Source organism: Dendropsophus ebraccatus, chromosome 7, assembly GCF_027789765.1.
Source record: "Dendropsophus ebraccatus isolate aDenEbr1 chromosome 7, aDenEbr1.pat, whole genome shotgun sequence".
Taxonomy (NCBI): Eukaryota; Metazoa; Chordata; class Amphibia; order Anura; family Hylidae; genus Dendropsophus; species Dendropsophus ebraccatus.
The window spans coordinates 118,843,599-118,856,123 of NC_091460.1; the positions used below are offsets into that span (position 1 = coordinate 118,843,599).

General features: G+C 42.4%; 2 protein-coding genes across 7 annotated transcripts in view; both read left to right on the plus strand.

Moving 5' to 3' along the window:
- The window catches only part of HERC3 (HECT and RLD domain containing E3 ubiquitin protein ligase 3), a 44,090-nt gene extending 33,035 nt beyond the window's left edge, over nt 1-11,055 (plus strand). For all 4 annotated transcript variants that reach the window (XM_069978314.1, XM_069978316.1, XM_069978317.1 and 1 more), the window contains 9 exons: nt 371-460; nt 791-961; nt 2,406-2,549; nt 2,965-3,131; nt 4,943-5,009; nt 7,020-7,102; nt 7,334-7,517; nt 8,119-8,221; nt 9,983-11,055. In XM_069978314.1, coding sequence (XP_069834415.1) covers nt 371-460; nt 791-961; nt 2,406-2,549; nt 2,965-3,131; nt 4,943-5,009; nt 7,020-7,102; nt 7,334-7,517; nt 8,119-8,221; nt 9,983-10,191 — 1,218 coding nt within the window. In that variant the 3' untranslated portion in view covers nt 10,192-11,055. The remainder of the gene's footprint in view (nt 1-370; nt 461-790; nt 962-2,405; nt 2,550-2,964; nt 3,132-4,942; nt 5,010-7,019; nt 7,103-7,333; nt 7,518-8,118; nt 8,222-9,982) is intronic.
- Nucleotides 1-12,525, plus strand: part of LOC138797738 (albumin-like) — a 467,413-nt gene that overhangs the window by 104,507 nt on the left and 350,381 nt on the right. The window lies entirely within an intron of this gene.

The window sequence follows — 12,525 nt, forward strand, 5'->3', positions numbered from 1 at the left end:
GTGTAATAGGGGCTTAACTGTCAGATGCAACAACGAACCTGGCAGCACCATAATGACCGCTTCATTAGAATGTAATGTATTGTGATACTGGTACAAGGCATCCATTGTATGTGCTGTGCCAATATCTATTCTACAGTGAGACCTTTTTTGAGACAACCAACCAAAATTTCATTAAAAAGTGTGTGAGGATGGTCTTCTCAAGGCAAAAGAAGACTATACATAATGTTTGATGGACTGGAAGTTATCGTGTGTGGATACGGAGGTGTGGTGTGGATGTAGAGGTTTCACTGTAGTTATAACTTTTTTTTTTCCTCCTTACCTATAGACCAGTGTTATGGCTTTTATCCCCTTCTTTATATTCTCTCTCCAGGATTCAGTGACCCTTTGCTCTTATCCATTTGTGTTTGATGCTCAAGCCAAGACCAAAATGTTGCAGACAGATGCGGAGCTACAGATGCAGGTATACAACAGGGCAATGCATTGTGCAATGTACATTACAGATACACTGGGGTAAATGCCTGGCACCACATTTATTATGTGTTTTAGACATTTTTGTGTCTCCCTTGAAAGGAGTGTACTTTACCTGGAGAAGAGGCCATTGTTTTTTTGTGCCAAATACATGGCAGCATTAGCCACAAGCACCATAATTGCCACAGTATTTTATATTGACTGAAAAATCAGGTTTTAAGTGCAAAGTAGAAACCTACATAATGGCCCGGCTTCTATACTCCTACACTTTTACAAAGCATTACTAGTCCATAGTAACCAATGACGCCATTTGTGCTTATAGGTGGCAATAAATGGAGCTAACCTACAGAACGTCTTCATGCTGCTGTCTCTGGAACCCATGCTGGCCAAAAATCCTTATCTGGTCCTGCACGTGAGGAGAACGAACCTGGTGTCTGATGCGTTGCGAGAACTCAGTATTCACTCTGATATCGACTTGAAAAAACCTCTTAAGGTATGGAGAATCATTGACTGTGTCTGTTGCATAGGATTTAAAGTGTATCTGTCGTTATAACTTTAAAAATCTAAATCAACAGTAGATGTGATATAAAGCATGTTTGCAATATACATTCATTATTTTTTTTTGTTGTTATCATGCTGTCAAACAAAGCTGAACTTACCAGAAATCAAGGTCCAGTCTCCTGAAGGCAGATTTTCTGACTTGTGCTGGTTGAAAAAAAAACCAGACTAAACACAGGAATTCTGCCCAGTACAGAGAGTCACGGCTCAATGTGTCCATCAGTCACATGACTGCCTTCTCTCTGTGAGCGCTCAGATGATCTTGAAAATACAGGACTTCCTGTTTTCTAACTCTACGAGAAAAAAAGTCAGAAAACAGGAAGTGCCGTGTTCTCCATGATAACTAAAAAAAATTAATGTAAATTGCAAACTTGCTTTATATCACTTCCGCTTTTGATTTAGATTGAGAAAGTTTAAAGGACATTGACACATTAAAAGATTTGAAGTCAGTTTCTAGTTCTTTGAAATATATACAATATGTGCGTATTTTAAAGGGGTTCTCCAGTCATAGCAATTAAGCGGTCACCAGGTTAGGATATACCATCACTTGCTAATAGATTGGGCACCAACTGCATCACTTTAATTGGGATAAGTGGAAGTTCCCTGTACGGCACCTGGACAGAAATGACGCTGTTCAGAGAAAACTTCTGTTCTATGATTATCAGGGGTGTCTGCAGTTGAATCCCCATGAACAAGTGAAAGCATATACTAACAAAATGCAATGATATCTGCTAAGGGCCCTATTACACCAACTGATGTCTGACAGATTTTTTCAGTCTGGAACGGACTATAAACAGAGAACAGGTCGTAAAGATAAGACTGAGAGTTATACTTCATCCCTTGATGGGATGTTTAAATTAAATATACAAAAATTTGAACAAAAATATGTAATAGGTTTAAGACACATTAGAACTAGGTTCACAAGGCACCCTCTATTGTGTTGAGCAGGGGGCACCTGGTTAAATGCTCAAGTCTCACATTCATTTTAATGGAGTTCATTACTCGAGTCAGGCACTCAGCCGGAGTTCTAATGTGTCTCGCAGAAACCTATTGCATTTTTTTAGTTCTAATTTTTGTATATTTTGTTTACACATCCCTATAAGGGACAAAATATACAAAAATTAGAACAAAAAATGTAATAGGTTAACCAGGCATCCACAGCACTGCTGAGCAGGGGAAACCTGGTTAAATTTTTTGAGTTTCCCATTGATATCAATGGGGCTTGTTACTCGACTCAAGCACTAAAAAATGCCTCGCTAGTATAACCCTTTAAAGTGTTATGGTCATGTCACCCCCACAAGTTATAGTGGTAGTAATTATTAACAAACCTCATTATTCTTCTGGAAATAAATTGGAATGATCACATCTGTTTATTACAGGTGATATTTGACGGGGAAGAAGCAGTGGATGATGGTGGCGTCACCAAAGAATTCTTTCTCTTGCTTCTTAAAGAACTTCTGAACCCCATCTATGGAATGTTCACCATCTATCCGGATTCCAACCTGATCTGGTTCTCAGATATAGTAAGTGACAAAGCAGTACAGACTGTTACACCTTTAACTTTTTTATTGTCCGATGTAAAAGAAATCTCTGCGTTAGTATGGATTACAAAATAAAAGAGATCCTTAGGCTGGCTTCACACACTTTTTTTGTAATCCATTTTTCTCAAACGGATCAAAACGCTTCTGTTTTTTTGACGTACACAAAACCTGGTTGAATTTTTGTGGAATTTATGCGTTTTGATCCGTTGTTTTTTTTTTTTTTTTATAATGGAAGTCAGTGAAAAAACAGATTGCAGGATTTACACAAATGCATCAGTTTTTCCATCCGTTTTTGGACAAATGGATGAGAAAAAATGCATTGCAAAAACATAGTGTGAACCCAGCCTTAGCCAAAATTAATATTTAATTTATACTTGTACTTTCTTTTACTCCTTAGTGTTTTGTAGAGCACAACTGGTTCCATCTGATCGGTATTATGTGCGGTTTAGCCATCTATAACTTCACAGTGGTTGACCTCCACTTTCCTATGGTGCTATATAAGAAGCTCCTGAATGTGCCAGCCACTTTAGAAGATCTCAAGGAGCTGTCGCCTACAGAAGGAAGGTGAGTGACTCAAATCTTTAAACTTAGACAAACGTGTGAAATAGATTTGTTTTCTAGAAATTATTAGTTTTGAAGCATGCGGACTCTCACTCTTGCTTTTGCAGCACTGGGGTCCTAGGCAATGCACATATTCTCGACTACCTTGGCGGATAGCTATTAGAGATGAGCGAACCTGGAGCATGCTCGAGTCCATCCGAACCCGAACTTTCGGCATTTGATTAGCGGTGGCTGCTGAAGTTGGATAAAGCCCTAAGGCTATGTGGAAATCATGGATATAGTCATTGGCTGTATCCATGTTTTCCAGACAACCTTAGAGCTTTATCCAAGTTCAGCAGCCACCGCTGATCAAATGCCGAACGTTCGGGTTCGGATGGACTCGAACCCGGTTCGCTCATCTCTAATAGCTATCTTTCCCAATCCCACCATACACTTGAATGCTTGGTCGGAAAAAGAAACGTTTTTTAAAGGCATGGCAAACCCCTTCCCCCAATAAAAGTTTAAGTCACCCCCTTTCACAAAGAAAAATATGTAAACAAAATAAACATATTTGATATCGTAGCATGTGGTATCGTCCAATCTATTAAAATATAACAATATTAAGAGTGTAGAGTGTTAACCAATTATTATTATTATTATTTTTTTTTTAAGACCAGTTTTATTTATATGTGTGTATATATCAGGATTTTTTTCTATTATATATCATTAAAAAAAATTATTAAAATGCAATCTATAACTTATATGACCAATAAAATATGTCACCAATAAAAATTATAGATCTTTTAGAAGGTGAAGAGGAGGAACGCTGTTTCATTGTGACCTGGACATCCGGGCATCAATGACCTTTGGTCAAGAAGGAATTAATGACCAAGCCATTTTTTGGTTGTAAGGGTGCCTTCACACCTACCGGATCTGCAGTGGATCTCACTTCTGCGGATCCGCTGTCTGCAGCCCTGCCGCCGCATCCCCCATCCCCGGCCGCATCAGCCTATCCCCGGCGCATCCCCCATCCTCGGCCGCATCCTGCAGCCCGCCGCCGAGAGCACACATTACCTGCTCGGCGGCGCAGCTGCAGTGAGGCTCCCGGCTCCGGTCCCGCTCAGCTGCTGGGGATGGGGGGATGCGGGCTGCTGGATGCGGCCGGGGATAGGGGATGCGGCGGCAGGGGGTTAAAGCACGTATTCACAGCGAGATGTCAATCCCGCTGCGAGTATGTGTTATCATAGGGGTTAATGATACTGGATCCACAGCTGATCTTGCTGCGAATCCGCAGAAGTGAGATCTGCTGCGGATCCGGTAGGTGTGAAGGCAATCTAAAGATGTTTTGTCATGAGGTTTATGTAAGAACCACGATAAAACTTTCCTGACTGCCATTATCTCCTTGTTTTCAGCTGTATTTCTATTTAGTGATGGATATGATAGCTGGATATGCCCCCGATACAGTCTAGATTATATACAAATCGCTGGTCAGCCAACTCAGCAATTCACTGTAGTCCTTTCAGTGTGAGACGGCTTGCCGAGAGTGATCAACCTTACCTGGGATAAGCAGCCTCACACTCATGGGACCGCTTCAGAGGCTGAAAGAGAACTCCGACTGCAATAAACCACTGGCTCTCACACCGCTTTGGCTAACAAGTGTTAAAAATGTTTAATTTTGTTAAATGAAAAAAAAAAAAAAAATACAAGAGTGCCTGGGTGGCATTTTCTCGATGCTCTAGATGTTTCCTTTCTGGACTATAAGCCGTATACTGTTCCAACCCAGTTTCTGTTTGTGAGATATATGTTTATTTCTTTTTTTTACATTTCACCTCTAGGAGCCTTCAGCAACTCTTAGACTACCCCGGAGAAGATGTTGAGGACACGTTCTGCCTTAATTTCACAGTAAGGAGATGCCAGATTATAGTTCACTATTTGTCTACATTGCGGTTATTTCACACGCTCAGATGCCTCTGGTTGTATAACTTAATAGGCTGGATGTTAGAAATACTAAATGGCTAAAGAAAGGCTTTTCATACATGTAGCTGTATTATCATGGCTGCCTCTGCACGCTAATGGGCACAGGGATTTTTCATCATGGGTCCCCTTTAACTGTGTGGTTGTCTGACAGATGCAAATTACAGGAGAAGCTTCCCCATCAAATGCATGTCAGCTGATGACAGGAGCTGTGCTGTTTCTGGAGGAAGGCAGCCATGTTTTTGTTAGCCTGGAAGACCCCCCCTTAATGCTAAAACATACAATTGTAGGGTAGAAAACGTCCAACTTCTGAATTCATGGAAACTGTGGGAGAGGGCACTATTAGTAGAATAATAAAAAGAACTAGCTACAGAGGTTGATGAATGGAGTCAGGGCTTTATGTTGGCTAGTCAAGCTCTTCCACCCCAAACACCTTTTGGATGAATATATTGGCCACTCAGCATTTATACTTACCCTCACTAATGTCTCACCTAATGAACACCATCCTCTCAAACCATGTTCTAAAATCATATTAGAAAGCATTTAAAGTGGCACTGTTGTTTCAAACAAAACTTTTGACTCGTCAGAGACATAAACAGAAAGAAGCAACAGCAACCTGTAAGTGCTAGGACTTACTGAATACGACCCCCCCCCCCCCCCGCATCATGTACACAATAAAGATATTTGAAATGGAAAAACTGTTCAGATTTATTTAAGTGTCGCAAAGCTGTACTTACCAGAAATCCAGGTCCAGTCTCTTGAAGGCAGATTTTCAGACTTGTACTGGTTGAAAAACACTAAACACAGGAATTCCGGCCAGTACAGAGAGTCACGGCTCAATGTGTCCATCCGTCACATGACTGCCTTCTCTCTGTGAGTGCTCAGATGGCCTGGGATACACAGGACTTCTGTTTTCTGACTGTTTTTACAGAAAACGGGAAAAGCTGTGTTTTCCATGATAACTAAAAAAATAATGAATGTAAATTGCAAACTTGCTTTATATCACATCTTTAGATTTTGAAACAACAGGGACACTTTACATTAGGTTCTTACCAAACAATTTGCTCAAATAGAGTGTAGCGTCTCACCACTTTAAGGTGACCGCAGAAAGGCTTGGTCCTACACTAACGGCCTCTCTTGGACTAATACAAAGCTTGCAAAACTGGGTATAAAGGACCCAACTAATCTTTATTTAAAATCTTTAGGAGTTGGGTGGAGTGCAAGCCGAAAGGAGGTAGCCACTACCCCCACATATAGCACAATAAAAACTAAAAATAATGGCCAGCACTCCAATACCACTGTTCACACTGTGCAGGCTGCTGTGGCCAAAATTCAGAAAAATGCTACAGTAACCTGCAAGTTCTAGGACTTTCTGTACGCAGGTTTCTGTTGCATCTTTCTGTTCTTGCTTATATTCTGGCCACAGCAGTGTGCAACCTGCATAGTGTGAATAGTGGTATTAAAATGCTGGCCACTTTTTCATTTTTTTTTTCTGTCAGAGAAACATGACAAAAGTTTTGATTGGTCTGTGTCTGATTGTTCAGACCTGTACCGATCATAAGAACATAAGCGGAGAGAGGGTTGTGCTGCAGCGCTGTCCGCTCCCTGCTCTGTATCAGTGAAAGAGTCGGGCTCCATAGACTAACATTGTGAGTCTGACTCGTCATGTGACACAGAGCCAGGATCGGACCATGCCCAGCTCGCTCTCATGATCGGTACACAGACCACACTGAACGCACAGACCCGGACCGGGGGGGGGTCTGTCGTATATATGAGACGACTTCTCTCAGGCAGACACTATTCCATAGACATGCTGTGTCCACAGAAAGCGTTGGAATTTACATATACAAGATCTATTAGGTCCAATAGACTCTTGAATTAATTACACTGCTGTCTTGGAAGTCTCCATGTAAATCAAATGTATATGTGTATTTATAGATCTGTAGGGAAAGTTATGGAGTGACTGAGATGAAACCCTTGGTGCCCGGAGGAGACCAGAGAACTGTGAATAAAGATAACAGGTGGGTCATCCGTCCTGCGCTTGCTGTTGCTAGACTGTACACTAACGCTCTAACCATTTTGCCTGAACTCTGCTTGGGCTGAAGGTTAAGCCCAATACAGCTTTGCACGAGCAGAGTTCGGGTTGATCCATGCGAACAACCATTTCTCTGATGTTGCTTGTGGTCACATGACCTGTACTATATAGTTGTTCAGGGAAATTTTGGGATTTTATTGAGCTTTTTCTTTTGTAGGAAAGAATTTGTCGATGCTTATGTTGACTATGTCTTCAACCGGTCGGTACAAGAATGGTATGAAGCATTCTCCACAGGGTTTCTAAAAGTTTGTGGAGGGAAAGTGTTGGAGCTTTTTCAGCCATCTGAACTCAGAGCCATGGTCGTTGGCAGTAGTAACTATAACTGGCAAGAGCTGGAAGAGGTAAGGACTATGACAAGTAGGATGATGTAGACAGATCATGTCATATTGAAAGATTAGTGAAAGGAACTATCAGCAGGTCAGAAGAATTTAACCCGCTGATAACTCCCTATTGTGCACAGTGCGCTGAGGATTAGGGCATGCCTCTTACCTTCACCCTCTGCGCCATTCCGGTGCTATTAGTAGTTTAATCCTCAGTCTGGAGCACCATTAGGAGCTCTGCCCACCCACTTCATTGATAATCATTAGAAGAAGTGGGCTGGCTTGGACGTAGATCAACACTCTGGGGGGGGGGGGGCGGGGGGAGTGCCCCTAACAGTCACATGTTATGATCAATTTCCATTTTCTATAGTAGATCCTGAAAACAACCAGTGAGCTGTAATGTAGTTTTGGTCATTTCTTAAGAATCTGCACTTAGGGTACAAACCCACACACCGTATACGCAGCAAATACGCAGCAAATACGCAGCAGATTAGATCTAAATAACTGGACACAGCATCAAATCTGCACCAAATCTGCTGCGTATCTGCTGTGTATACGGTGTGTGGGTTTGTACCCTTAGCATACGTTACTAACAAGAAGACGTTACTTGGATCTTTCATAGAACGCTGTCTACAAAGGTGACTACTCTGCTGTGCATCCTACTGTGAGGATGTTCTGGGAGACATTCCATGAATTCCCGCTGGAGAAGAAGAAGAGGTTTCTATGTAAGTTCTCATGGATTTTACATATTCATTGGAAAGATCAAACAATATTTAAAGATAAATAGCGGCTTGTGCAGAAAACATATGCTGTAGCTTCCCAGTGCCCTGAATCCTCATGTGCTGTGCATTAGTGTAAGGCGCAGTTGTTTGCTATACAGACTTCTGATTTGTAATTTAGTTGCTAGATCTTGATGATGAGGCTGCTTGGTTCTTCGGTCCCCCAGACTATCCAATACCACTACCCCCCTTTTCTCTGCCAGACACAGTGGCACATGGGGAGGGTAGAAATGTGTCCATAGACACCTTACTATTTTGTATATTGGTATCCACTCTGGAAAATTGGCTCTGTCCAGTCCTTTAGCTAGTACTGGGATCAAGTTACAAGTAAGTGGGAGAGGGTTCTGTAAGTAAACATAAACATAATAACCATATTACTGTATTTTCCGGCGTATAAGACGACTTTTTAACCTCGAAAAATCTCAGAAGTCGGGGGTCGCCTTATACACCAAATATGGTTGCCGCATACGGTGGAGGAGCTAAAATAACGGCCGCATCCCTAACGTATGTGGCGACCCCTATAAGAAAGACAAACAATACAACTCACCTGTGACCTGTACCCGACAGCCCGCGCGTCTCCCATCGTGTTTCCGGCACAGGCAGTCTGATGCAGAGACACTGCCTGTGCCAGAGGTCCCCAAAACTCTCCCTGCAGCCGAGTGTCTCATCGGAGAAGCTCAGAGACGTTTGCCTGCCAGGAACTTCAGTTAACCTCTGCCTGACCGCAGCTGGGCTCCAGCTAGTAAACCCTGCTGTGGTCAGGCAGGGGTTAACATTTTCCGGCGCATAACACAAACCCCTGAAAAACTTCTTAAAAGTCAGGGGTCGTCTTACACGCCGGAAAATACGGTATTGTGCTTACCTCTCTGTACTTCCCCGATGTCTCAATGCAGCATCCCCAGTGTTCCCGCTGACTGCAGCTCTGCACATGCTCTAATGCAGAATATCCTCCTTTGTGTGCACCGATACCACAGACATTAGGCTCCATCCATCAACTGCGGGAGAAATGAAAATGACAGATTTAATCAGTAGTAAATGACAGAAAAATACTATAAGGTGTATGATGGGCAAATATAGTGTTGCTCCTCATGTACTCACACGACAGCTTATCCTGAAAAGTCACCAAAAAGAACAGATACACCTTAACTGGAAACTCTGGCAAAAAAAAGCTATACAGATTTGTAAATTACTTCTATTTAAAAATCTCAAGTTTTCAAGTACTTATCAGTTGCTGTATGTCCTGCAGTAAGTGGTGTATTCTTTCCAGTCTGACACAGTGCTCTCTGCTGCCACCTCTGTCCTTGACAGGAACTATCCAAAGAAGAAGAGATTTTCTATGAGGATTTGCTACTGCTCTGGACCGTTCTTGTCATGGACAGAGGTGGCAGCAGAGAGCACATTGTCAGACAGGAAATAATACACTATTTCCTGCAGGACATACAGCAGCTGATAAGTACAGGGAGACTTTAAAACGTTGCCACTGTGCGCTGTTACAAGAGTTATAAATTCCCTCTTAATGGCCATTCACACGTCCACAAGATACTATCCATCCACAGACATTATTCTGCAGACCGGACCTCAGAGCTCCCGGCACCAGTATTCATTATGATGCTGAGAGCTCAAACTGTTTAAATCTTTGTGCTGCTATACTGACACGCTGTTTTATTACGCATCTGTCTCGATTCCTATAACCTGCTGTCTTTTCAGTGTTCCTCACAGGCAGCGACCGTATTCCTATCTACGGCATGTCCAGCTTGCACATAATCATCCAGTCTATATCCTGCGGGGAGGACCACCTGCCTGTAGCCCACACATGCTACAACCTTTTGGACCTGCCCAAATACAGCAGCAAAGAAATCCTCAGGAACCGTCTCACCCAAGCCATAGACCATTACGAGGGCTTCAGCTTAGTATGAGCCATAGCCCCCCTGAGTTTCCATGCTTCCCTCTGTCTATTTGCACTTTATCTCTGATGGGCTTATTTAATATTAATGTAAAATACACTCATTGTATACATAAAAATACTTTAGTTTCTATTTTTGTAAAGGAACCAAGTTTTAAAAAAAAGATAAAGAAATCCGATGTCGATAGCATAACATATAACTTTTTATATGTGTTATGATATCTGCCGTTTTTATTTGTAGTTTTTATTCTTTGCATTTGACTCATTCTATGTGAATAGCATTCTATCTTGATGTAGTGAGAGCAGTGTTATCAAGAATATACATGTCTCAGGCTTATGATCAGCTGATCGTCCCACCAAATGATTCCATAGCTGCATAATTCTCTTCAGGCCATTGAAGGCTTCAGGTATAAGAAATACTGTGTTGGTATGAAGGTTGATCTGATGTATTCCTAGTTCTGTTCAGGAGACATCGGTAGGTAACTTCCATATGAACTTCTGAAATGAAGTGAATATAAGGCAATGTTTCCATTTGGATGGAGACAGTTATCAATTTTTTTTAGTACAAAAGCAAAAAAAAAATATATATATATATATATATCTGTATGCAAAGTAAGAAGAACGAACAGTCATGGCTGTACTGCCATTTATTGCATGGGCCTTTGCCAAGTCCCTATGTTTTAGGGCCTGATAATCATATCAGTCAGTATAAACCTGTAAAGACTCTGCTACCTGCATATCCGCAGTACTGATTTTCATCTTACATTTTCCAACCTGATCAAAATGATTTACTAAGATCTGAAGAAGCCGGATAAAAACAAAAATTTCTGGTTTTGTATAGTTCTTCAAATGAATAAAAAAATGTTTTAAAGTTGAAGTGTTTGTCTAATTTTTACTAGAGCAAGTTGTCTTCTCGACGGATATACAGACTCCAGCCTGAACTCAGACTAACAATCCCATTCTTTTCCAACTCAGGCGTGGGGAACCTTCGGCCCTCCAGCTGTTGCAAAACTACCATTCCCATCATGCCTGGACAGCCAAAGCTAATGGCCCTATTCCACGGAACGATTATCGTTCATTTTCGGACGATATCGACCGCTACGGACGATAATCGTTCCGTGGAATAGAGTGCAACGATCAGCCGACATCGTTCATGTCGGCTGATCGTTGCAGTCGCTTGTTTTTCAACATGTTGAAAAACAAGCGACTGATATAGCAGCGATCTGCTGCCGTCGCTCCGCTGAATAGGAGCATCGGCAGCAGACGCTGCTATATCCTATGGGCTGCCCGGACGATCAGCGATCCTCCGAGCAGCCCCCCCGCAGCTCCCCGCCGCCCCTCCCGCACTCACCCGCTCGCTGCAGCCGCGTTGAATAGCGGCGGCAGCGAGCGGCGAACGAGGAGCAAACGAGCGCTAATAGCGCTCGTTTGCTCCTCTAAAACGGCCCGTGGAATAGGGCCATAACGCTTTCCATTGGATAGCCAGTGGGATTCCTAGTATTTACATAAATAACTTCATTTACCAAAAATGACTCCAGAATAAAAAGCTCTAAAGTCTTGGCCATTAGGTGTCTCCCTTCCTAATCTGCCTTTGTTAAGGGAACTGTATCTCTAGTAGCAATGTGCGAATTTGCCGAATGCTCAGCACCCTAGGGCTGCATCCAACTTCTCCAGCTAATAGAAGTCAAATACTGAGTGTTCAGGCTTGTCTGAATACGAACTTTCGATAAGTTCGCTCATCATTAATCTCCAGCCAGACACAGCAAGACAGAACACCAAAATTGGATTGGGGACAATGCACATGAGGGAGAGGCTGTGAACCTACAAAGCTGTGTCTACTCTTCAGAGGGAGGTAAATTAAGGCTTGCCTCATTACTAGAGATCTTCGAACATCGGAAAATCTTAGGTTCTATCGAACATTTTCGAACCTGCAGCATTTGATTCCTGATGCCTTCCCGGTCCGTGGGGAAGGAGGAGGCAGCCCAGGTACCGCCTGGAATTCCGGGATTCAACCTAGGTAATAGCCGGGCTGTCTCCTCCTTCCCCACCGACCGGAAAGGCATCAGGAATCAAATGCTGCATGTTCGAGTTCCATCGAACCTAAGATTTCTCGATGTTCAATCATCTCTACTCATTACAGCAGTATTTTCAGTGATCAGTGTAATCTGTTCCTTTACGTGTTGTTGTTGTCTCATTCATATCTACTGGCATCCTGCAAAACCAGTGCATCAGTAACCCTCTCCCACGTACCTTTTATAGTAGTGTACTTCACTAAGCCATGGCATAGCAAAGAGGTGTACTGTATTTTCCGGCGTATAAGACTAATTTTTAACCCCGAAAAATCTGC